Source organism: Helicoverpa zea, chromosome 25 (assembly GCF_022581195.2).
Source record: "Helicoverpa zea isolate HzStark_Cry1AcR chromosome 25, ilHelZeax1.1, whole genome shotgun sequence".
NCBI classification, from domain to species: domain Eukaryota; kingdom Metazoa; phylum Arthropoda; class Insecta; order Lepidoptera; family Noctuidae; genus Helicoverpa; species Helicoverpa zea.
Window position 1 is genome coordinate 7192849 of NC_061476.1, and position 27804 is coordinate 7220652.

The 27804-nt window shown below is 37.2% G+C and overlaps 1 protein-coding gene across 4 annotated transcripts in view; it reads right to left on the reverse strand.

Annotated features, from left to right (window-relative positions):
- Positions 1-4681: 4681 nt before the first annotated feature.
- The window catches only part of LOC124642683 (ankyrin-3-like), a 137342-nt gene continuing 114219 nt past the window's right edge, over positions 4682-27804 (reverse strand). For 3 of the 4 annotated variants that reach the window (XM_047181283.1, XM_047181285.1, XM_047181286.1), the window contains 17 exons: positions 23766-23846; positions 21715-21886; positions 21137-21364; positions 20542-20671; positions 20099-20284; positions 19746-19940; positions 19116-19264; positions 18607-18669; positions 18150-18276; positions 17404-17532; positions 16599-16691; positions 13704-13821; positions 13124-13233; positions 12757-12832; positions 9137-12676; positions 8710-8791; positions 4682-5260 (listed from right to left, as the gene is read on the reverse strand). In XM_047181283.1, the coding sequence (XP_047037239.1) occupies positions 5230-5260; positions 8710-8791; positions 9137-12676; positions 12757-12832; positions 13124-13233; positions 13704-13821; positions 16599-16691; positions 17404-17532; positions 18150-18276; positions 18607-18669; positions 19116-19264; positions 19746-19940; positions 20099-20284; positions 20542-20671; positions 21137-21364; positions 21715-21886; positions 23766-23846 (5510 nt within the window). In that variant the 3' untranslated portion in view covers positions 4682-5229. Of the gene's footprint in view, positions 5261-6923; positions 8081-8709; positions 8792-9136; positions 12677-12756; positions 12833-13123; positions 13234-13703; positions 13822-16598; positions 16692-17403; positions 17533-18149; positions 18277-18606; positions 18670-19115; positions 19265-19745; positions 19941-20098; positions 20285-20541; positions 20672-21136; positions 21365-21714; positions 21887-23765; positions 23847-27804 lie in introns of those variants that run through there. The other variant, XM_047181284.1, reaches the window with a different exon arrangement.

The following is a 27804-nucleotide window of genomic DNA, read 5'->3' on the forward strand; positions in this document are numbered from 1 at the left end:
GACAAGCTCGTTTTAGCAAACTGTTAGGCAATTATAAATTGAAAGTAATAGAGCATTGCCTTAACATCTACAAAGTTCATCACCTGATCATTCACAACAACAACCGCTGTGTTGCAATCAAATAGCATCTGCACAGTCGCGTCCAAGAATTGTAAAATATTTTAGTTCATTATTGAATTATACGTAGTAATGAATGTATTACGATTTCTTGGATTGATTTTATGACTGCATACATTACTCGAGTAATAACTGAGCCGACTGCAGTCACAAAGTAATAGTGGCAACATCTCGTTGCCGATATAGGTTTTTTTTTCAAATACACCATACAGTAAAGAAGACCCTTATAAACTCACATACATTCGAATCACACGAATTCTCATGTGTCCATAAAATGCCAAGAAATCTTTACAAACAGCTGATGCTTAAAAACGGTTAAAGATGCGCGTATTGTATGCGCGTATATCACCATATTCGTGGTGTTTAAACGCGTATACGCTGATTTATAAAATATGTTCATCTGAAATCTGGCTTAATGATTGTTGTTAAGCCAATGCTAATTGAAGGGAAAGAAGATGATTGATTTTCCTTGAAAATAAAGGCCTTACTGCGGAAAAAACGCCTAAATATTTATTGAGGCTTGATTTTAATTATATCGTACTGAAACAACTACTGAAAATGGCCGTTCCCAATATTTTATTTATCTGAGGTTTTGCTTACAAAAGCAAGTTGAGTAAGCAAAGAATATTTAATATTGGGAACAGACGTAAGTCTTTACACGGAACAATGAATGTTGCACCCATATATTTACTATTATAAATATTGTTTTTATGCTTATTTTTAATTTTAATAATAATTTACTTTATTTTTTACACTTTTGTTGATGGTTTTGAATTTATTTCAAAATATGTTGAGGTAACTAACATCGTACCTTTTCTGTTTTTATTTTGTTATTGTTTTTTTTTTATTTATTTATTAATGTCATTAACTCAGAATGTTGTTAGATATTGTTCAAAATGCTTACAATTTATAGAACGCGCTTAGACAAAGTTAATTTGAATTAACTATACAATAGTTTGTGTTTATATTAATTACTGTCTAAAACTATAGGGCATTCCACTCACGCCCAAGTTCAACAACAACATAATTAAACGTAATTTTTCTTAAAACAACTGTTTACCATGAATTTTCTTGTTTTAAGAGAAACGGACGTTTACCTATGTTGTTGGTCTGAGGGAAGCTTAGGTAATTACCTTTTAATTAATTACGGTTGTACGGTGTAACATATGTATGTAGTTTATTTATACTTAAATCGAATAAAGTGAAAAGTTGAAAGCAGTGTTTTATTCATTGACATATATTCTAGCGATAGACAAGAACATCCATACAAATAATTTACCCGCTATGTCGTCTGTTGACATTTCGTTGACGTATTGTGACATGTAGTCATCCTCATTGATGTTAATTGCAGAAGTGTCGCTCGTATTTTGCATACATTTTTCATTACTCAAAAAGTTTATATCTAAGTGAATTCAAAATCATGTAATATATCAAAAAGTTTATTTATATCTAATTGAATGCAAAATCATGTAATATATTAAAACCAGGAACTTATTTTTAGGGTTTTTAATATTAATTACGATGTTTTTTTTCTTAAGAGGGCTATCACAAATTTTCGCGAATTTAATTATTTTTTCTTGAAAGTAAGAACATACCATGACAAAGTGAAGTCTGTTTTCATTGATATTTTACCTACTGCTAGTTTTATGGCACATCTGTTTCTGCACGATTTTCTTAATCCATAATTCAAGATGGCGGGCGGGAACAAATTAATGCATATTTGTAAAATTGAATTGTAAATGAAAAGTATGATATACAAGCGATGTAATAGCATGAACAGCGTGTAATTTTACTAACTTGACTCTCGAATAGTTTATATGTGTAAGTTTATACCTTGATATGTATTTTCTATTTTATAATTGTAGTTTCATAGACATCCATCTGACGCAGGTGTCAAAATCGCTCTGATTTGCCATTTTGGGCACTGCATAGTCTGCAGTGCAGTTCAGTGTGGTAAGCTTTTTGTTCGGAACGTTCTATCTAGTACGTAGTACATATATATCGATGGTTTTATTCGATTTTGCTAAAGCTTAAGTTTCCTAGGAAAGCGGTGCCGTCATATAGCGACCGTAATATTACGGACGCAAATAGACGGACGTCTTTATGGTGATGACATGTGCAAAGTTCCATGGCCGTTTTAACACACCGTTATTGACTTTTTCTATAATCTTTACTTTTTATATTATATATTGCTTCGTGGTTACGAACGAAATAAATTAAAATTTCATCGTCCTCGCTGCTCCAAGAGTTGGGACTCATTTTTGTCGTTTTTCCAAAAAAAAAAAAACACAAATAAGTATTAAAAAAGCTTCACCGCTTTCAATAAAACGTTCACCAAACTATCTGACACCGCACCGTCAATACGGCCGTCATGCAAATGGCGGCACCGCTTTTTGAAGTTACGGTGTACGTTACCGCTCTCCTGGAAACCGCCCCATTTCGTTTACATAGACAACGTTCTAGTGACGTTATTCACCGCTGTATTACGGCCGCTATATGACGGCACCGCTTTCCTAGGAAACCAAAGCTTAATCCTTTTCATAGTCCTGGTTCAACCGTAAGGGTTTTAACAGGTAAGTATGCCTTTTAACTGTTATAGATCGTATTGGAGTGTAAATGAAAATCCATATTTTTTAAATAATTTTTATTATTTACTAAAAAGCAATAAATATATCGAACATAGACTCTATCAATAAATTAACAAAATTTATGTTAACTTTACACATAATCTTTCATATTTGGCATCACAGTACTTTCGAAATGTTAGTAAGTAGGTAGGTATGCAGAGACACACAAAACATATATTAATATACATATATTGGGTTGGTTTTATGTCCAACCATTGGATCAAAATGAAATATTGTTTTGACTTTTTCAAATCATCTCAATAGACAAAATATAGGTATTTCAAAGGACCATAATTTTTACTTTGAACAAAAGGGGGATAGACAGGGTTTTACTTAAATTAACAATTATGTACATACCTACGCCATCTGAAGACATTTTTTTATCATTTCAAGAGGTAAACTAGAGATAGATAAAATTTCAAACGATTAATAAACTTACACAAATGTATTTATATATATAAAATGCAAGTAACATTATTAAATCCAATTATACAAAACAGTTACTGTTAAATATTTGATATTTTAAACATTAATTTTCAAGCCATGTACAATACACAGAGGTTTTTATTTGAGAAGTTGGCAAAGGTACAAAAAACCTGTTTTTTTTAATGTACTTTATGCGGTAAAAATTGAAAACTTTATTTATTTTAAACATAAATAAAACAATTTGTATAAGTATTTAAAATCTAATTTCAATATTGTATATTATTTTATGAATGAAACAAGTCTATTAACTATTGTAACGCAAATTCGCGCTTATGTGTACAGAGCACAATACCTATTTATAATTTAAATGTACTTTATCTATGATAGTAACACTAAAAAATGTTAAAACTTACATAAACGGTGCAAGTAATATCGTAGTGAAGTATTACAAAAAATGTAACATTTATCGATAAGTTTTCATTTCAACATCGTCTGAATCAGCACCACTATTATGTCGATATTTTATTAATCGTTTAGAACCAATTTAAGCTTTATTTTATTATTTTTTTTAGGAAGAGATGTACCGATGTGGTATTCGAAGCATTTATCAAGATTTGCATTAAAATTTTCGATACTTTTTTGCCATATATGCAAACTGTCACACAATTCTTGGTTGGCGATTTTATCTATCTTATTTAATTTAAAGTTCTAGGATATAGTGATGGTATAATTTTATTATTTATCAACACACTGATACCTTAACTCCAAGCTAATCCATTCATGCATTTTATCGGACCAGCATTAGGGCTGCGACGGTGGGCATAACAATATATCGATACTTTTACTATTAAATATTTTCTGGCCACCTTTATAAAAGCACCTCTAGTCTGTAGCTGTAATTCTAATATTTTTTACCGAACTTAGAACATACAGGCTTTTTATAATATAAAACAAATACATATAGATTTTTCTTAACACTCAGAATCCGTCTTCATCCATTCAATGGGTAAACTTACTTATCTCTTTACTCTATAATTAGAATTTTACTTTTCAAAACTCGATACAGCCTTCTACATCAACACTATAAAGCAAAGTAATATTAAATGGAACACATTTCTTTTGGAATTATTTCGCCTAGCTATCGAAGTGTATAGCTTAACACTTATGTAGGACACACAATAGCATATACTTATATATACTAAGTTTTTTATAACGGGTGTGTCGTACCTAATCACATTAAATCCTATCACATATACTTTATGATATTCTATGGCGAATTGTAAAAAAAATAACCTAATCCATTCAGTGGTTTAGCCACAGGAGTCATTTTTCGTTTTCATAATTTACAACATCATGTGTAAAGCAGAGATAAAGTTAGGAGTATCGAATGTTTTGATCAGTTGACATCTATCAGTTTTCAAGGGAGAATTTCAGTTGTTTGTAATGACTGACATGTATATGGTGTTCTTATTTTCACATTTTTATTCTATTTACTTTGTTCGAAAAATTCATTTTTTTATTTTTGTTTATTTTTATTTTTCCTTTGTGTTAATCGACATATATTAACCAGTATACTAACGCATTTCATTTAATGTGATTATGAACGACACACCCGATATAGTTTTTAATCAATAGGTTTTATGCAACGCTTTTAGTAACTCCATCGCTTAAGGAATTGACAGTTATTTAAGTCCTAAATATCGATGTTTTTTAAGCGTGGCTTCACCTTACTGACTTACCGATCTAAGGTTAAGCATACATTTGAAAAATGCGGTCCTTTTGGCTTTTAATTCGATCTACGGCAATAATTTTAAATTGAGTCACACTTTTTTTAATATCGATAAAGACTGCCACAGATTATTAAATGTATAGAGGACGCACTTTAACATTTTAAATTCAGATATTGATGATGGCAAGTCTGTTATCCGAAATTAACATTTCCATTCCGTTAAATGTTAGTTGAATGTATTGTACGTTTTGCATCTTCAGTATTTATATATTGCATTAATGTTATAAATATAGTGTTATTCGAAGCGGTGCTATGCTTCACAAGGTTTCTTCATGGATTGCGCCGAAGTTTTGCGAAGAAGCTGTAAAATAGAGAAAAAGTAAGCATTTTATACAGATATGTAATTGTTGAAATTGTTTCACAAGCTCTTTATGTTTTATCTACAGTTGGCTAGCATTTTTTACAGCGAAACTACTATTAACATTATCAAAAAAATTGTCCCTACTGTGTTTTTAGCCCATAATATACTCGTAAATAGACCATACCTCAACACTTACTATGGAACTTATGAAACTTTTCAAATACAGAAAATAATCCCGATTTACGCTCGTTCTAAGCTAAGTACATCAAACGTAGATTTTAACGTGTCTAATTGCCACCAATACGATGGTTTTGCAAAAACTAAGCCAAGCAAAGCTTTTATATATAACGCAACAATCCTATTGGTCGACACCTTTTAAAAAAAACTCTAATATTAACCAAAGAGCTTATGAAACTAGCAAAGTAAAAAATAACTTGTAATAGCGCAACTTACCGAGTGTATGTGCAGTGCAACATAAACCGTGGCTATGTGGGTATGTGGGCATACATGTGTGATGGTTCTGTACACTATGGCGTAATGGATGCATGGCAACGCACGTTATACCGCGTGCCTATATGTAGCTTTTTTTTGTGTAAGAGTATAACGAATGGAAGATAATTTTCTTTAAGCTTTTTAGAGAGTGACTTTCTGGCTCAACAGGTGAATGCCGAAAAGCAACTTAATTTTAAGTAAAGACTTCAGCAAGACTTAGTTGAATTTGAGTACGACGTTTGAGTATTTCAGAGTGTGGGAGAAATTAAACTGGGTTTTATCATGGGCAGTAGTAGGTTCTTTTCCCACATTCTTAACAATGCCATTGAAATGTTAGCTATACTTTCTTGGGTATTTGGAACTATCTAGCATAACAACTTTTGAGCGACCTTTTTTATCGACTCAACAACTAAGTATATCTTCTGGGACGCGACCTGTGTCGATACTCTTGCACCATCCCACCTTCCTAGCTCGGCGCGATGTGCTGGTTCCGCTGCTGCGGCTGCAGAGAACCTCAAACGGCGCAAATATAGCACCCTGGTTGGTAACTATACCTTTGAGCCGTTTGGGGTTGAAACCCTCGGGCCGTGGGGTCCAAGTGCTCATCTGCTTTTTAAAGATCTGGCAAAGCGACTTGCTGACACTTCAAGTGACCCAAAGACTGGTTTTTATTTTGGTCAAAAATTAAGCATTGCCATCCAACGTGGCAATGCTACCAGCATCTTGGGTACACTCCTGGTGGGCAGCGATGAGGAGTTTTTTGATGCCATTTTATAATTTATTTTTAGTTGTATATATGTATAAATAAGTTTATTTTTACGTCATGTAAATATGTACATAAAAGGAATTCAGCCAATTAAAAACCTTTTGTCACAGTATATCTTCTCCATTTGTTATATTCTCCGTGATTAAATCATCAATGTGCGTTGCTCATGGTTACTCTGTATAGCCATATTGTGCATGAGTGCGTGTGTACAGTGGCTTGCAAATAAATAAGAACAAGTACTAACAAATTAAATGAATTTTGGGGATTTTTGGAAAATGCTATTAACACAATATTTTGGGGGAAATATGTTCATATGAATATTTTCAAAGATGACAAAAATATTTTCAGGTTTTTTTTCTTCTAAAGCAGTAGATATCTAACTAAAGCAAATAAAAAACACTTGACACTGTTCGAGAATGATCTCATATAATATCTTAAACATGTATAACAACTTATAGAGATGCATCACAAGCAATAAGCTATACTTTATCTCCCGTCTCTCCTCGGTCAAAACTTTTATATGTATATAGCAACGGATTTACATGGAGATTTCTGACTTTATATACTTTTACTTTTAGAACGATATAACATTTTTTATTTACGCTAAAAGTCGCTTTGTGACAAACAGCAGTAAGCACTAGACTTGATATAGATAAAATAAAGCATAGTGCTTAAGCTGCAAAACTAGCAGATCTATTTAATTTCATACTACAGCATTTTTTATATAATTTCTAACGAAAGCGTGTAGTAACATGCTATATGTACCTACGTGTTGACTGTACAAAGCTGTGTAAACTCTACAAATAAAACACAATTAAAATAAAATAAATTATGCAACACAAAACACAGAACTACATCTAAGTCATAAATACTAAACATTTATAATAAAATGCAAAATGTCACATTTGTCAAAAATAACAATATTTCTATTTCAATGTTGCAACAAAATTAAAATCAGACAGATCTGTGGTCAATTCAATAAATTAATTCATTAAAAAATTATTCATAAAAAAATATATTGATTTAGGCAAGACATGATTAAGTTTACATAAAATTATTTTTTTTCATAAATTGTTAAACATTTTTTTTTTATAAATCTCGATTCTAAGATATATTTATCATTCTCAAAGCTAACTCGTAAATTAATATCGAATAAAAAATTGATTTCTTTGAAATCGTGATTAGTTAGTCAAAGATGTAAAATATGAAAATTTGACGAGACACTAATTAAAATTGTACTCTTAGGTACGCTGAGACATATACATAATAAACATGAATCGCTTATATATAGTGTAATCAAACCGATGGAACATTATTTCTTAAGTGTACATTTGATAGCACGACCGTTTCGTTCGAACACCGGTTGTAGCACATTTGTGTGTATATTTGTACAGATTCGAATAGTTTTGTTTTTAAAAATAAATAAGAGATCAATGAATGTGTGTCGGCTGTTGGAAATGGTCGTGTTATCTTAATAAATAATAATATTAAACAACTATATCATACATCGTGAAGTTCGCCGTTCGTTCGCCGATTATTTCTTCCGTTTTAGTTTCGGGATTCTGTAATGCGTGCATATGTGTGTGTGAGTTAGGGCAGGCAACATGTGGATTATAGTAAGATGGTAACTGTGAAACTACGTCTACTTTATTTGAAAGACCCATACCCTTTAGCTAGTGGTATACCCATCGCCAATAATTTACAGAATATACAGATAACCTATCTATAGTAATATTAAAAAGAGAAAAGATTAATTCATTTGTTTGTAATTGCCTAAATGATCCGAAACTACTGAAACGATTTGAAAAATCCTTTCACTGTTGGGAAGCTACACTGCTATATTTTATACTATATTTTATCGTGGGTGAAACCGCGGGAAAACGGCTAGTGACCAGATATTTTGTATTCAAGCACTAATACGTAAATACTTTGAATAAAACTTTTGTAATAAACTGTACTTGTTTTATTTACCCTATGTATTTTCGTTTCACAGTTTTTATAACAACAAATTATTATAACAAATGGTAAAATGCATTTGGACAATAATATCCTCATTATATACTTCATGAGACATTCGGAATTAATTTACCGTGAATTAGTCGTGTTTGTAGGCGTGCTATTATTTACATTTTCCAATACTTTTGTATGGCATGTGTCTATGGAATATATTTATTTGTAAAGGTTAGCTTACCCGGAACTCTTCTTGTGTGGAGAAGGCGATGATTGTGACTTTTCCGACTCCAATAACTTGCTGCTCGAATCCTTCATAAAACCTGAAACGTTACATGGTGATTTAGTGACACCCATAGAATTGCACATATTATAGTAGAATTATCCATTAAAATGCAGATTTTTTGATCATCAGTTAACTTCTGTCTGAGAAATAAATATAGCGGTTTGACTTAGTTTCTTTGCAGAGAGAAATAATCTAGCGATTGATACGGACTTTTAATAAGATAAGAGAATAGTGTACAAAAGTTGTCTTCTACCGGAATTGGGTTTCGTTACCGCAAACATAAGTACATAAATATAAAGTATAAAAGACAGGATTTTAGATAGCTAAAAATTAGGGTCAGTCTTCAAACAGCAATATGGATATTTAAATAAATAATATTTACCTTTGCCTGAAGAACCGAAGACAGAATTGCCCAAATTATTCAGATTGCTGGTGAAAGTATCTGCCTCCCTCGTTACAGCATCAGCGGCCGCCTGTCCCGTCCCCCGCACTCCTTCGGCTGCCTCCCCGAGCCTTTCCCCGACAGTTTCCACCCCCTCAATACCCGCACCCTTGATCTCCTCAAGCTTATTATCAGCTGACACTTGGAACCCTTCGAAATATCCTTTAGCATCCCCGAATAATTGCTTCGAATTCTCTTCTACATTCTGCTGTGTATCCGAAAGGACCATTTTCGCCGAATCATCAAGACTGTCGAAGGTATTCCCTGCTGAACTTTGGAAGGAATGAAGAGTATCTTCCGCAGAACTGCCCAAGCTGTTCACGTCATCTCTCATGGACGCGAAAGTGTCCCTGGTCGAGCTCTGCATCTCATCCCACTTGTCCTTGGCCTCGCTCACTTTGTCCTTCGCCGAACTTTCGACCTTATCGAAAGTACTCAAGGTTGATTCTTGTACGTGATCGAACGCCTGTTTTGACGACCTTTGTAAGTCGCTAGCTTTTTCTGAAGCTGATTGCTGTAGGTTCTCCAATTCTTCTTTCCCTGACTGTTTTATATCATCGAATTTGTTGTTAAGACTAGCTTGGATTTCTCCTTTTTTGTTTGAAGCTGAGTTAATTGCATCTTCAGCGGATTTGCTGATTTGTTCCGTAGTTTTCTCCGCTTCTTGCCTTATCCTGTCCAGTTCACTCCTTGTGGCGTCTTTCTTGTCGTGGAAAGCTTGTCCGAACTCGTCCGTTCTGCTCTGTATCATGAGACCGATTTCGTCCGCTTTGTAGTGAACTGCCTTTGATGCTTCGCTCGCTTTATCGTGTGCTGCGTCTTTGAGCTCGCTCGCTGTGTTCGCTACTGAATCTTTGATTTCTGCGGATTTTTCCACAACTGCGTCTTTAGCTTCGTCGGCCTTAGAGTGTCCAAAACTGAATGTGTCACTGATGGCGTGTCCAATTCCACTGAACGTGTCTTTGATAGCGTGTCCGAATCCATGTGATTTTTCATGAGCTTCATGACTTAATTCTTCAGCTTTATCGTGAATGGCATCTTTAGCTTCTGATGTCTTATCTTGAATGGCATGTCCTGCGTTAACGGCTTGGTCTTGAATATTGTGTCCGAGTTCAGAAGCTTTGTCTTTCGCTTGGCTAGTCTTTTCGTTAACTGCCTGGCCGACATGGCTAGCCGTATCGTGAATGTTGTTGCCTACATCGCTAGCTGTTTCATGTACTGCGGTTCCGAAACCAGTGAATTTATCATGGATTGCGTTTCCGAACTCACTAGCTTTGCCTTGAATGGATTGTCCTACTTGACTAGCTCCTTCTTGAACTGAATGTCCGAACTCACTGGCCTTATCTTTCGCTTCAGCTGTCTTATCCTGTACAGATTGCCCAAATTCATTAACCTTATCCTTAGCATCTAAAGTTTTTTCCTGTAATGTTTGTCCGAATTTGTTTGCTTCATCATTAATTGTTTGTCCTACTTCACTAGCTTTGTTCTTAGCTTGGTTAGTTTTGTCCTGTAAAGCTTCACCTATTTTCGAAGCTTCATCAGAGACAGTTTCTTTGAAAGTTACAGTTTTATCGTGGATGGCATTTCCTACATCGGTAGCAGTGTCGTGTATAGAATCTTTAACCTGTTTTGATTTTTCTGCGACAGCGTTTTTAGCTTCACTGGTCTTATCGTGTATGGTTTGTCCGACTTCAGAAGCTGTATCGTGAATGGTATTTCCGACTTCTTTCGCTTTGTTTTTGATAGCATCCTTAGCTTCGCCAGCCTTTTCTTGAGCAGCCGCTGCAGTATCGTGGACAGCATCTTTAACTTCAGCCACTTTACCATCAACTGAAGCTTTAATTTCACCAGTTTTAGTTTCAACGGCCTGTTTTGCTTCAGCGGCAGTCTTTTCGATTTCAGCTTTCTTGTCATTTACAGCCTTTTCAGCTTGTTTCTTCTTATCGTCGACACTTTGTGCTAATTGTTCAGCACCTTCCTTCAGTTCGCCTTGTTTCTTAGCAACAGCATCTTGTAGTTCGTCCTTCTTAGCTGAAGCTTTATCTAAAGCTTGGTTAGCCGATTCCTTTCCTTCAGCAATCTTGCCTTTAACTTCTTCTTCAAGTTTCTCTTTTTCTCCAAAGATGTTGTGAACTAAACCAGTGAAGAAGTTCTTGCCTTCCTTGGCCTTCTTTTTAGCTTCTTTGGCCTCCTTCTTCAGTTCTTTCTTAGATTTTTCTTTAGCACCTTCGAAGGAGTCACCTAGAGACTGGAGTTTTTCATTAGCTGTTGCTTTAGCGTTGTCTAAAGATTCCTTAGCTCCGGTTTTAATTTCTTGAGCTTTGTTGTTTACATTCTCTTTAGCATCGTGTACTGCTTCAGAAACTGCATTTGCACCATCTTGTGCCTTATGCTTAATGTTATTTGCAGTGTTGGTAGCTACGTTTCCAATTTGGTTAACTTTCTCATCACCAGCAAGCCTTAATTGTTCAGCTCTCTCCATAGCAGCGAAGTTCATAGCTAATGCTTTGCTGTTAATATCATCTTTGACTACTCCAGCTTGGTGAATAATGCTGTCCACAGCATCTTTAGCCGAAGATTTAGCGTCATCAACTTCCGAAGAGATATCAGACTTCAAGTTATTAGCTTTAGCGTAAACATCATCTTTAACTTGCTCAGCCTTTCCAGAAAGATCGTTAAGCTTTCCGCGTACACCATCTTCTACTTCATGTACTTTATCTGCGGCACCAAATTTGACCTTTTCATAATCTCCAGCTAAATCATCAGCTACTTGACCAGCCTTTTGGTTAATTTTGTCCTTTTCTTCTTCGATAATACATAAGTCTCCATGAATATTATCAGCTACATCATGCAATTTCTCATGTGCTGCAAAGTGTACTTGTTCAATCCTATCAACTATGTTTGAAGTTTCGTCGTGTCGGTGTTTCTGTCCCTTCTTGTACTTGCCTTCACAGCATCCGACGTAAAATTGGAAGGGATCATCTTTCTTACAGCAGTTAGGAGTGTCAACTGGCTGCATAAGTTCATATTGTTCGTAAAGATTTTCTTCAATAACTTTAGGGTTTTCTTCATCAACTACTAGTTTAGTAGAATAAACTTGACTATTAGGGTCATCATCAAGTTCCTTATTACGGGGTTTAGTTTTAAGGTCTTTGAACATATCATCAACTTTGCCTAAAAGGTCTTCGTTGATAAGTCTAGGGGCGGGTTTGGGGGGTGATTTTTCTTTTTCTTTTATTTCTTTATCTTTTGAGGATTCTCTGGGTTTAGGTTGGGGTGTGGGGGAGGTTTCTTTTTCCTCTTCCTTGTCCTCGCTTTGACCTCCGAAGACGTTTTTGACCTTATCTGCGAGGCCGCCGAGGAAGCCAGTTTCAGGCTTTTTCTTGCCTTTCTCAAGGGTGTTCATGGGAGTTTTATCTTCATCAGAATCGAAGGTAGCTTTTGTCTTGTTTGAGTCTACGAGAAGAGTGCCACCGTTTACTGAAATTTCAATTAAGTTATTATTAATTTTTAATTCATTGAAATATAAATTTTTTATATTATTTAGATGTAATTTTTACCTTGAGGTTTAGTATCTTTGTTATCGTCGGTTTCCTTTGTCGTGTATTTGACGTCGCCGTTTGTAATGATCTTGTCCTAAAACATTAAGAAGTTTGTTCAAGATATCTTATGTATTTTTATGTAAAATAATATTTGCTAAGATTGTTTTTGTATCTTTTGTCTTGTTATGATTCCCAGGAGTCATCGCCGGCTTTACGTGGTCTTAATTTTGATCTCATAAATAATTTACATCCTAATACACCTGTAATGTTTATTTTTACCACATTGTCAAGAAGAGCGAAATTTTTCATTAACATTGTATTTTACTAGATTGCCTAGAACGCTTATATTATTCATTAACATTTTATTTTACACATGAAAACTCACATGTCCGTTAGTCTGCCTATCATGTGCATAGGGCAGGGAGGCAGGTCCGAGACTGTTGTTGTGGTCGCCGCTCCAGTGGAAGCTCAGCTCGTCCTTCAAAGCATCGAAGCCTGTTGATAAAAGTCAAGGTTAAGTTGGGAGTTAGAATAATATGGTATAAATGAAACTGTTAAAAGAATTGGATGGTGGTTGAATAGTTTTATTAAAAGAAATAGCTGTTCTCAAGTTCTAAACTACTTGTGTATCAAAACTCGTTTAAATTGATTCAGTTTTGGCGTGAAAGTGTATTAGATAGACGAGTTATTTTGTTATTTATTTATTCCTTTATTTTTTATTTCAAGGAATAAATAAATAAATATAATTAACAAAATAACTCAAAATAATAATGATATTAAATACGGATTATTCATTTAGCCTTATTTATTGCATTAGGCCGTATCCAGGAGGAACTGCTTCCCACATCACGATAAAAAATAACTTTTATTTATTCTGTTGTATAAGTTATATTATTGCAAGGAAACAAGATGCATACATAAAAACTATCACGTTTATAATATTAGTAGGTTGTAGTGGTGCTTACCCGACTGGTCCAGGTTGAGGTAGTCGACCTGGCTCTTGCCGGCGCGAGGCGCGATACGCTCCGGCAGCTCCACGTCTAGCACACACGCGGGGGTCTGGGACTGCTCGCCTTTCGGGACCTTAGGGTCAAAAATGAGCGTTAAATAGATATCGTTATCGACGATAGGGTTGCAAAAAGTGATTAAAATTATTGGTCAACAATAATAATAAAGATTACGATACCAGAAATGGAAGAGGTTAATATTACCTCCTCCGACGTAGCCTATGCAGTCCGTCCGATGCAGAATTGGAAATCACCAGGGCCGGACGGACTGCACAATTTCTGGTTAAAGTGGCTGCAAAGTTCGCACCCCTGTTTAGCATCACAGTTTCAGTCATCCTTAGAAGCCGGGTCGCTCCCACAGTTTCTAACAACAGGGATTACCCACCTGCTCCATAAATCAGGCAGTACCGCGGAACCCAAAAATTATAGACCGATCACTTGTTTACCGACGGTCTATAAACTTCTTACATCTATTTTGAGATTAAAAATAAACCAACATATTGAAAAGTATTCAATTATGTCAGTTTCTCAAAATGGATGTAGGAAGGGGTCCCGTGCTACTAAGGAGCTGCTCCTCACTGATATGGTCATCAGCCAACAGGTTCGACGATCCCGAAAGAATTTGTCGACATGTTGGATAGACTATAAGAAGGCCTACGACTCGGTCCCCCATACATGGCTTAAGAGGGTATTGGAGTTGTATAAAATAAACTCAACTCTACGCGCCTTTCTTGCGTCATGTATGGAGCAATGGAGAACGGTTCTTCACTATCCAGGATGTCGAGAAATTGAAGGGACCGGCGATCCTATTAAGATCGAGCGGGGAATTTTCCAGGGTGACAGTTTGAGTCCACTTTGGTTTTGCCTGGCCTTGAACCCTCTGAGCACATTGCTAGAGGGCTCGGGGTTGGGCTATCCTTTGCGGAGAGGGGGTCAGGTTATATCCCATTTGCTTTACATGGACGATCTGAAACTGTTTGCCACCACAGAATTGCAGCTGATGAAGCTACTGAAGGTCACTGAAACTTTCAGTAGTTGCATCAGGATGGAATTTGGTGTGGACAAATGTGCAGTCATGCATGTAAAGCGAGGGGGAATTGTAGAATCTGAGGGAGTACAACTCTCAGATTCTATAAACCTGAGATCACTCTCCGCAAACGATACATATAAATACTTGGGTATGGCGGAGGGGTTAGGCATCAATGTGGCTGTCATGAAACAGTCATTACGGGAGCGTTTCTTTGGCCGCCTGAATAAGGTCCTGAAAAGTTCCTTATCGGGAGGCAACAAGGTTCGCGCCTTTAATGGTTGGGTCATGCCAGTCCTGATGTACTCTTTCGGCATACTCAAATGGACTCAAACTGAATTGGACGCCCTGGATAGGAAAGTCCGCACACTGCTGACCGCAGAACGAATGCATCACCCACGATCGTCAGTGATGAGACTGTACATCCCACGGAAATGTGGAGGCCGAGGCTTTTTAAATGCAAAGACGCTCCACAACCGCGAGGTGTGCAGTCTCAGAGAATATTTTCTCAAAAGCGACGTGGGTATGCACCGTGATATGGTGGCAGTGGACAGAGGACTCACCCCGCTGTCGTTGGCAAATGAGAACTGGCGCAAACCTGTCGTACTAACTACCCACGATCGCAGGGAGGTATGGCAGAGCAAACAGCTACACGGACGCTTCTTCGGGGCTCTTCATGGCCCCGATGTAGACTTCAAAGCGTCCGTATCTTGGCTACGCTTCGGTGACTTGTTTGGAGAAACCGAAGGGTTTGTATGTGCAATTATGGACGAAGTTATCCTTACGAATAACTACCGGAGATATATCGTGAAAGACGGGACGGTTGACATATGTCGGGCATGTCACCATCCGGGTGAGTCTATCAGACATATTATATCTGGTTGTTCTCGTTTGGCTAATGGTGAATATTTGCACAGACATAACCAAGTGGCCAAGATCATCCACCAGCAGCTTGCTCTGCAATACAACCTTGTAGACCTTGAGGTACCGTACTACAAGTATGCGCCCGACCCAGTTCTCGAAAAGGACCATATCACGTTGTACTGGGATCGATCTATCATCACTGACAGGACTATTGTAGCCAATAAGCCTGATATTGTGGTGATAGATCGATCAGCGCGCCGCGCGATGATAGTCGATGTCGCCGTTCCGCATGACGAGAACCTTGTGAAAGCTGAGAAAGAGAAACAAATAAAGTATCTCGACTTAGCGCACGAGGTTGTCGCCATGTGGAGTGTCGACACGGCTGTTGTTGTGCCGATTGTCGTTACGGCCAATGGTTTAATAGCCAAGAGCCTCGACGAACACCTCAGGAGGCTCTCGTTGGGCGGCTGGATCAAGGGACTGATTCAGAAGGCAGTACTCCTTGATACGGCACGTATTGTGAGGAGGTTTCTGTCTCTGGGACCCTAACCACCGGTACCTTGGACCCTGTGCCCGATATCGGTGGCAACCTATTTTTTATATTTTTAAATGTTTTTTATTTTTATATTTAATATTTAAAAATGTAAATTATATGTTCTAAATAAATAAATGACCCCATAAAGATTACGAAAAAAAGTAAATGTTTTAAGGAAACAGTATCAACAATATTTATTAAAAGTAATTCATAAACGACCTAACAAAAGCATGGTTAAAATTGTAACTTAATAAAATTATAACACTTAAAGATGCAATACTCCAGAAACTGCAATGACTATGGTAAATATGTTTTATTTTGTTAATACAAACTCGGGATTTTACATAAGCAAAGACAATAGAACAATTCAGTTTATATTCAGTATTTTTTGTTCCTATCTAACAAATACTGATAACAAATCCCTTACCTTAGGTTCGTTCATGAAGTAGATCCTGCCGGCAGGGTTCTCCTCATGATGTTTCACTCGCACCGTGAATTCCACGCGGTTGTCCTTGAAAGCCTGGAATCAAACATTTTAAATAAATATATAATCAATAAGAGCTTGGGTGTTCATGGCAAAAAAAACGTGATACCTCGTTGACGGTATGTTTTTTATAGCAAATCACCTACGGTGAAAAAATATCGTAGATACATTAATTTATCCTAACAATCTCCATTCCTTATTCCTCTTCTAACTATAGGCGAAACTCATACATGGTGCGAGCGAGTAAAGACTTTAATGTTCTTTGTAAGGACTTCTCATTTGACCCATTTACCACTAAAACTTATACTGCGCGCACTCAGCTGAATACGGACTTTTTCAAGAGTGCGGATTGTGCCAAGTGATATTTTGTTATAATCTTATTATTTTTTTTTTATCGTGCTTGTTAGTGATCCTAAGTTGTCTGTTACTTTTTCAGTTTCTACCCGTGAGAATCTATAATTGGCTTACTATATCATATAGAATTGTTATCCTTTTGTTACAGCTGTTGATTCTCCTTCTAGTAAATAAATAAATAAATAAATAAACAATCTTCCATATATCCCAGGGATTCTCAAAGTGGGGTCATGGGTACCTATACCCTATCCTATATCTAGTTTTTTCTCTAAAGAACTTTTCCCACATTATCTCCCAGATTTTTCTCCATCGCCGCTTTTATCTTCCTAAATGGCTTTATTCTTCAAACGTCCACCCTTTTTCTCAGACTCTCTCTATCAATAAAAATAATCACCTCGAATGTAAGCATGGGCTGGCTGCCGGACTTGGTGACGGGCACCAGGTTGCCGGAGAACTCCAGGTACACGTCCTTGCCGTCCAGGAACTTGACTGACGTCGAGTGGGCCACCTCTGTGTAGTGCTCCTGGGAAGAAACAAATTTTAAAAAAATATATATATGAGGATTAGGCGGATTGCAGCTGAAGTAGATTGGCACTACAATAAAATATACTTCTAGGCTTTTTTACCAGTTAGTTATGCTAAACTTTTTACTTAAAAGTAATTGATTTTATTGGTGTGCTAGAACGTCGTTGGTGCAATGATAATGTAGTCAGACACAAAATCTGATTATGTAGGAAAACTTGGCATATTTCCGGTCTCCATACCTGACTACATTATTTTTGATACAAACTAATTTTATAAAGAATTATATGTCTCGCAAAACTCGATAACGAGCATACCTAATCACGTGCAAGTGTTTTCACTGATACCTAAAATTTCATTCTACCCAGTGACTCCAGTAATGTTAGAACTGTAATAACTTACAACCTTACTACAAAAACTTAGACATCTGCCAAACACTTGTCCAAAAAAAGTGTGGCTGCAAAATTGACCTTATTTCAACGTCATAATCTGTCATTTTTTAGACAAGTGTTAAACTGACGTTTTAAAGTTTTTGTGGTAAGACGGTTATTGTTTAGCACCTGTAACACCTGTCATAATATTCGTATTTTTTAGTAAATAAATTAGATATATAAGTACCTGTTGCAACAGCGTCTCGTAAGCATATCTGTCAGTGATGTACATGACGAGCAGTCGTCCTTCTAGCGCGTCGAGTCGCTTGCCCAGCACCACTATACGTACGTCGAACGGTACTAGTAGCATTTCTCTGTAATAATATAAGTTTTTTTAGTTTATTTATATACATTAATTAAATAGGTTATTGTAGTGTTATTAATGAGTTTTTTTTTTAATAAATAAAAAATGCCTTTAGATATGTTTTTATCAAGGGTCCAAAGAACAATTCAATAAGAATAAAGAACTATTATGAAACTTCATAGGGCAAATAATAAAAAATCATCAAAATAATGTGATTTTCAATATAAGAATTAATCGATAATAATAATTATTATTATTAGTCGAATAAAAGATCTCTTTATTTTATTTAGACTAGCTTTTGTCAGCGGTTTTACCCGCGTATGAACAGCCTAGTAATTACCTGTATAACTCTGTCGCTAATTTGGTTGCGTCGCTGACGTTTTGACAGTTCATCATCCAGAACCTGAAGACAATATCAAATAAATGGATTAGTCTGATCAGACACAATATAAGACATGAACATTTTGAATTAACGGCCTTTACCCATATGTTGTAAGTATTTATATTTTAGTCACATTTAGTCATAACGACGCTTGCATTCTTGCAGATATATTCTTTAAATTTCGTTTTATAATGTCAGTAAAAGACGCTCGCGCCCAATAAAATCACACTCGGCTCTGCGCTTTGGGTGGTTTGAATTCGAATGCAAAACGGCGCCGCGCGATTCCTTTAAAATAGTCAGCGTGATGTTGCGGGTACAGCACGGCGCATACAATTCTTGCAAACGTATCGCATGCGCGTTCACGATTTTTGATATCTTTCTTTTTTATTTTGTACACAGCAGCCGCAGGTTGCTGCCTGATGCCTTCCTGTGCCCTGTGTATATACCCTGCAGCAAGGGTTACATACCTGGCGGAGACAGTAGTAGTGAAGGAGGCGCAGTCAGCAGTGACAGTGAGCGGAGTGCTGCCGGTGACGTCCTCCCACACGGCGCGGGCCTGCCCGCCCATTATAGAGCACAGGAGTCGCAGGTTGCTGCCCGATGCCTTCTCTGTGCCCTGTAAATAGAGGTAAATATATGTAAAAATAAATATAATAGCAGTTTTTAGTTCTTTCGAGTGGCAACACTAGTCTGAATGTCATAAACTTCATGTTGATGTTTGACAGTGACAGTTGTCTATGTGTCAGTTCAATCTGTCAGTAGTGTGAACGTCGATAGAGGTCGCTCTCTTCACTACTTGCTTCTCATCCCACTTGTCATTGGCAGAATCGTCGAATTGACATCGACACGGATTGCCATATACAAAAATAGAATAGAATAGAGCTCGCTCTCTTGTTCTTGAGACGTCGCCGGCGCGGGTTTGCGCACTGACCGAGAAATATTAAGATGGCGGACGAAAATTATCGCCAAGCTGGCGGCCTGCGCTTGAAGACTGTAGAAGTGTGCTCGGTTGGATATTAAATAAAATGCTTGAAGACACTAAAGTTATTTATACTTTTTTGTGTGGGTACCTACTTAGACTATTGGTATATACTGACATGTGTTACTGGCAGCGGCGCCGTGAGCGTGATGGAGCGGTGGAACTTGCGGCGTCGCGGCTCCACCGTCAGCACGGGCGACACGGCCGCGTGGCGCGGCAGCACGCGGCGGCACAGGGCGGCGCTGGCGGCCTGAGCCTGCAGCCCTACGCGGATGCGCTTAGTAAGGGCTGCGGCTGGGAACTGCGCTTGCACCTGCGGAATCAAAAAATAATTTATTAAAATTTGGCTCCAAAATAGCACATTTCGAACATCAAAAAAAATACAAAAGACATCTCAAAAAACGCGAGGTAGCACGCTCGGTAGTGCGACAATAGTGGCACGTGATGATGTTACAGTACTACAGTACATACCTGCGGGATGTGAGCACTGGAGATGGTGCCGCCGTCGGGCCCGATGACGTGCACCTCCTGTCGCACGCGCGACACGCACGCGAGGTAGTGAGGGAAGTCGCACGTTATGATGCGTGTAACCCGCTCTCCATTTTCGCCAACTGTTTCGTTTCCACCGTATTCTTGACGTTCGCGTTGGAGTGCCTCCTAGAAATATTCAAAAAGGAATGTTCACAAATGCTCTTACGACTGCTGCAGATTGTCAAATAACCTGAAATACTACCGCTTGGAAAAAAGGCGTCAAACTTTGCCGACTAAAACCATTTCAAGTGTATTCTGGAGAAGATCGCAAAATTGCAGTAACTTTAATGAGCCATATTTTTTTCAGATTTCTTCTCCTATTGAACGCACAAAGTAAACATGGCCGGAATATCAAGAGACACAAAAAAATGAAGTTATCAAACCTGCATGAGCGGATTGTCGGTGTTGTGTAGGTAGTGGTCCTGCCAGGTCTCGCCAGTGTCGGAGCGAAGGATGATGATCTCACGCTCGGGGCATGATGATGTGAAGATTGGCACTTCGATCACCACTGGACTGTGGACGTAATTTATTTAGACGTAAGACTCATTTTCATAACGCATGCCAATTAAAGCTATCTTGCCAAAAGGATAGGACAGCTAAAATTATAATAAAAAAAAAAATACGCCCTTTATTAGTTTTAAGTTAGTTTACGTTAATATAGATGTAGGTACATGGTTATTTTTAAAATATGTTATGTTATGTTACAGCCTTTTTTTTTTTTTATCGTCCCACTGCTGGGCACAGCAGCAATTTTAAAATAACAATTATGTTTTTTATATAAAATATAAAAAGAAAGAATTGAGAAGACCTTTCAACCCCTATCCTTTGGCGCGATTTTAGGTACAAATTATAAAGAGATTTCCCCGAATGTTCCTAGAAGAGTCAACTGTAAAATCATCTCTGTAAAAAATCTTCAGTACAAACAAGGCATTCAAAAAGAATATGTATGTATGTACGAATAAGTGTGATGATACTCACGCCAAGAACTTAGCCCCCTGCGGCTGCAACTCCAACAGCCTAGACGCTAGGGCTTCGCCCTCCATCAGCGGCGGGGGTGCGGCTGCCGGAGCCCTACGCGTGGCTGCTCGGCAGGTGACGCGGGTGGGGGCTGCGCAAGCGGCGGGAGGCACGATGATGCGTACTCCGCCGCGGCGTTTCGCCTTCATCGCGCCACCTCGGGCGTCCACCACGAAGGAGACCAGGAAACTGGAATTGATTAGATGATGCTTCAAGTTGTCAAAGTAATGTAATCCAAAGGATTTTGAGGTAGGTTAAACTCGCTGTTTGCCGTAGTTACAACGTAGCTCGCGGGTATCTTCAAATTATTAATATTTATTATTTCACACGTCAAGCTATGTGTTATAGCGAAATCGGCTCAGCAGTTGCAATTTTCATTAGAATCAAATTTAAGAATGCTTTAGTTTTCTATACTTTCGTCAGTAATACACCAAGACCAATGCCTTTTAAGCATGTAGTAAGTTCCCAGACTTTATCAACCTCAAGAAGACACTCAAGATTTTTATAAATCCAACTAAAAACCACTTAAAAGTCCATACCCAATATCCAGCGGCTGTCTATCAATAGTGGCGACTTTCTTATCATTGTTGCTAGGCCACAGATGTCCATCAGTCACCGTGTCTTCGAGCGGCTTGGCTCGGTGCAGCGTGCCCGCCTCGCTGTTCATATAGCGATATTGTTGCTGCTGCTGGATTGGACATTCCACCTCACCTGCAATGGAGATGGTAAATTAGGAAGGTCGAAGGGTGCTTGAGGACTTCGCATCAGCCAGTTATATGAGACAGCAGGTCCGTGGGTGTCAGAGGACTTCGCATCAGATAGATACATGACATAGAGTGACAACTGATGAGTCTGGCTGCTACAATATATTGAAGAGACAAACTGGGTTCTCCAATTAATGGATAAGTATTTCTAGAAATCTAATCCTTTGGTCTACAGTGGGACGAAATGGCAGAACTTTGGGCGATCAAGAAAAGTTTTTTGCTCGAGTAATAATTGATTACATAGAGAGATGTTTTAGCGTTTACCCTTTATTTGAAGATCTACTTTTAAAGTTCTACCATTGAGATATCCTCATAAAGTTCCTATGAAAGATTACGAGTACGAATATTGTGATTTAAAATGCTCGCTATTATGTGCTTTAGTAGCCTTATTCTCATGCATCTATACTGGTTTTATTCTCATGCATCGTTGTATTATAAAGCTTAGCCATCACAAATGCATTGAACAAAATATAAACCAATGAAAGACGTTTCAAGGTATCAATCACGCAAAATATGAAACATTCCATAAATTAGGTCAGTCGATCCGATTTGAACTGTTTATGTGACGTTCGAAACACGTAAACATTGTCCTTGAATCTCGTAATAAACTTTCGATCTAAGGGTCTCCCCACATTTATAGACGCGGAATCGACTGAAGAATTGCCACATTGATAATAGAATATCACATGTCCTCCTAACCGATTATCGGCTACGGCGGCTGCTCTCATGTAAGAAGATTAGCCAACTGTGCACAAGCATTTGCGCAGACACAAGTGCACCGACTATTCCTTCACTCTCATAGTTTGATGGGACGACAATCCGACACGACCGAAGAGAGATTGAGATAAAGATTTGATTTGAAGATTAAGATTTGTATAAAACTGTTATTTGCATGAAATAAACAGCTTTTTTATTTTTTTTATTTAGATCAGGCGCAGGACCACCACATTATTCGAATTATCGCCGATTATCAACAATACAAACGGCTCGTTTCGCTGTCAGCGACGCCTTGTCCGATCCAAGCCGATACGAACGTATGGTATTATAAACATCCTTATTACGTTGACATAAATACTTTTTTGACCGGTGTTAGCGTGTTAGCCGATTCTGCGTCGATAAATGTGGTCAGACCCTAAGTCCTGCCAGATCCATAATAAACAGAATTAAGTAGCACACATAATATTTATGATTTGACCGCTAGCATATCAACATGGAGAGATCATACGGATCTGTTTACAATAACAACTAGTTCATCCGAATTTTGGAATAGTTGCCGAGTTTCTGCATTTTCTGATTAAATAAACACGTCTACAAGTTATGAGGTAGTTAAAACATCTGTGGGTAGGTAAGCAGGATGAGATAAGCTCGCATTTTTCTGTAATGCACGCGTGGGCTTATATCTGATTGTTTAAATCACAGAGTAACTAACAATAGGAGTACCACCGATGTTTCAACAAAAAATGCCTTCTATAAAGTTCCCTTGCACTATATTTTCGTAAACTTTCGTTAAGATCTAATGGGCGACATGACTATCATATCCTATATTTTTAGGCCCGATTCTTACACTATTTGCCCACGTATACACTCCATTTACTCTCTCATCTGTGCTCACTTCATTCATACTGTACAATAAAGAGCTAGACACTGTTAACTCCACGTGCCCACTCCATTAACTCATTAATCTATATCTGCACTACTCAGACAGACTAGGTTATAAAGAGTTAGACAGTGTTAAATCCACGTGCCCACTCCATTTACTCACTAATCTTTGTCCACATTTCCCAGACAGGATTATAAAGAGTTTAGTTTAGACAATGATAACTCACCTCCCTCGTCTTCAGAATCGCTCATGAATGTGTCCTGCATTAGTTCGGGTGCCGCTACTCTGTATTTGCCTTCTAAGCCGCCTGAAACAATGAGAACATATATTTAGGTATATTTTGATTGATACAATAATATAAAAAGATAATCATGTACTATTCTTGTAAGAGAGATGATAAAAGAAAGACTAGGTGATCAATGAGCCTAAATAATACGAATCTAGTTAAGTTTGTATATGTTGATTTGTGATGAATGTGTTTTTTAGTTTAGTTTAGAATAAATTAATAAGAACCCATCTGCCGCATTAGGCAAGTCCTGTAAGGGTAGATGTAAGGTTGTGTAAATAAATAAATAAATAAAAAAATATTGATAGAAGGAGAGCCACTGTTCGGTATGAATAATAGTGACAGCAGCGAAATTCGTTTGTTAAGGACCAAAATACTAACTTGTCATAATCAAGGTGCTAGTTTATTTAAATAAATATAAATCCTGTCGTTATGGAATGATAATGCAGATCTTTTACTGATCAAGTAAAAAAAAAACCCACGAAAAACATTTTCACCTGATACTCAAACTACAACCGTAATAAACCGTTTGAACCACAATTCAACTCTATCGACCCCAGTTCATTAAACAATCGAGCCACAAATAACGGAAGGATGCGTACACGCATTGTCAACCATTGCGTTCAGCTGATTTTAACAACTCTCTTTACGACGTAATAAGAAAGGTATACAGTTAGTTTTATTATGTGTTTGGATTGAATTTTATTGGATAATGTCTTTGTGTATGTGCCAGTGGTTTTAAGGGCGTGAAGACGAATGATTTTAGGTTATTATTTATCAGAAAAATACATATATTGGCAAAGCGTTGAGGTAAAGTTGTTTTGAGACAAACCAAGACCATAGCTATTCTTGGCTAAATCATAGCATCACTGACCAAACCTACGTAAGCGCTATTTTGTGGGTGTACCTCTCAGCCTTCTTACTGACAAGGAATGGGATCCAAGATTAATTGGATAATATCAGTTCCAAGGATTTTCTCAATTGAAAGTCATTGGTTTTTAGGATTTTAAATCTCCCCTGTAGATCAGACATCAGATCACAGAGTGCACCTGTGCCAGCGCAAACGCTTGTGCACTGTAGTATTACGTCTTCGCAAATGGCTGATCTTCTTCGAAAATAATCATCTGACATTATCATTCGACATCTTCATAATCTAAAACATAAACCTATATTGGTGTCATTGAGCGTGGGTTCAATAGACACAAAACTGAAATATGCGAATTGTGTAATAATCCCGATATGCGTTGAACTCAATTGATTATAAGGTCGTCTAGCTAACTGATCTGTTCATGACACGGATTTGAATAGTTTTTACGAGTGAATGTGCACTTTTAATCAGCATATCCACCAATATCATGTTGCATTTTTGCGAATGATGTAAAAATTTGGAGCATTATATTTTTAGTTTGTTTCAGTAACGTTGAGTTTACATGTGAAGAGCAAATGTTAATTCCATCTATATCCTACGATCATGATCTTTAAAAGTAAAGAGACAAAGACCATTTTCGATGTTCTCTCTGCCTCATGAGGTCAAGAAAGAATGTTTCTGCGTTGAGCTTTAGGACTAAATAATATTCTCTTGGTTTAAATGCACCCTAAACATATCCTATTGAAACATATCGGGAAGAAAATATGTCTTTAAGAAAAGCACTAGTAGGTAAACAAACTGAGAGATTCAACTATCTCCAAAAAATCTGAACAAAATACCGCCACGTCTACTTATCTAGCACTCGCGTGTGCTCAAAACACCACAAAAACAAAAGTTCACACGAAGATAATCGTCTTTTTTATAAAAGCGGAACACAAACATAACAACATAGTGCTATGATACTTGTGTATAACAAAACATAGGACAAAGAACTTTCCTTAGAAAGTGCGCGCGTAAGGAAGTCACCACATTTGAATAGATGTATGGTTTCGGCACAGGAGTCGCGTGCATACTTAATCACTGGAAACGACAGGACTATAAACATTAATTATTATGACCAGTGATATTTCAGATAATAAAAGTCGGTGAAAAATAAGGTGCATATTGACTAACCTTCATAGAAAATATCATTTTTGAACGGTTTATGAGTTGACCCTAATTAGCTACAAAAGGGAATTCGTCAAGCTTGAAGAATTTTGAAGACATGCAGAGGACTATAACAGAAATAGTTGTGAAGGTATTACGAAACTAACTACCTACAGAGATCTTCAAGTACCATATTTCGACTCTTGTTATCCAAACATGTAGTATGTCATCATATTGATTCTTTGGTTTTAAAACGTGGGCTGTTTAGCTATTTTAATAAATTCCAAAATATAACCTTAAACCTTTTAAAGAAGATTTTTCTTTTTTTTTATTAATCATATCAACGTCTCTACAATTAAAAATTTTTGTTCTTACTTCTCTTATTGAATTCTGTACAAATTTTTTGTTGATACATAATAACCAATTTGTATGTACGACCGTGAGTCTGTCGTTACAGAGGTGACACTCGAATGCATATCGGTGAACAGTTTTGCATTTCGTCAACTTTACTGTTAAGGTTACTGACTGGTGGGCAGTTTGACAATGGTATTGTTGACCTGTGGCTTGACCGTAGGCTGGTGAAAGTGAGGTGAAGCTTGAGCGCGTCCTTTAATGTTTCATGTAAAATATTGTTATTAGTAGGTTTTAGGGAGACGTTACTGAGAGTTACTGTTACTCGTAACGTAAAAGGCTATAAAAACTGTTCTTCAAAGAAACATTGCAATTTTGGATACAGATAAAAAGGCATATATCACCAGTTCCCGAGATTATAGAAATGACGGGAAAGCACAAGGATGACAGAGGCATGACAAATAATGACGACAGTCAAAACAGACCAAAGATTTCGCAAAAGACTACTACAGATTTCACCGAATGATTGCTGCGATGACGTCGCATATTGTATGCAATACAAACTCAATCGAATGTATGGGCAGGATGTAGTCATAACAGGACCAATCAAAGCCACGACGCAGTGAGGTAATTTTTGGCGAGTATAATCAGGATATATAGATTGTAGTACTTGACGAAAACATCCTATCTTTATTTCACAAATATAAAGAAAACGCGAAAACATCGCATATATCTTCTACTAATATAAAGAAATAAGAAGCCGTAGTGTGAGGAGACCCGACCCCAGATAACGGGAACAGGGACGGAAGAAGAAGAAGAAAGAGATAAGGAAGGTTGGTAAGGATATTTCAAATCAAAACAACAACATTAAAGTTACACATTACGCTTATCTCATAAGAAGATTTAACAACCGATTCTCTCCACTGATTGCGATAAGAAAAACTGTTACGGACATAAAAATCGACCTGAAAAACATATTTCAGGTCAACGTGTTTTACGAGCGAGAAAATTATAGTTTTACATAAACCATTATGGCTTCGCAGCTCCGTGTTATAGGTATATCATCGGTCCCCATTCATGGGAAGTGACAAGGGGAATTGGTTTTGGGTAATTTTCTTTTGTGCGGTCATTGCTTTATAACAGTGGTTCTTAACCTTTTTGACATGAGGGACCACTTTAACTAAAGTTTGTCTTGCCGGGGACCACCCCATCGGTTTACCTAAATTGAGAGTTCTTTGATAAAGAATACAAGCATACTTTATAACGTTTATAATTATTTTAGCACTCATTTCTTTATTATTTAGGAAAAATCTAAAAGTTACAGATTTTTTAGTGAGATTTTTGTGACTGCATTCTCTTTACTAATTTCTGAACTTTTGGTTCGAGCTAAACGTATGTCGGCAGTTGTAGGTAAGTAAATGCAAAGAAAGAAAAACACATGCCTATGTAGTTTCCAAATGCGCGAGCGAAGCGAGCGCGAAATTTTTATCGGACTTAAACCAAATATTACGTAAAATTTAGCCCAAACGTACTTAACTTTTTGTTTGTTGACAAATGCAAAAATAAGGGCATATATTTTCTGAATACGCGAGCGAAGCGAGCGCGAAATTTTAA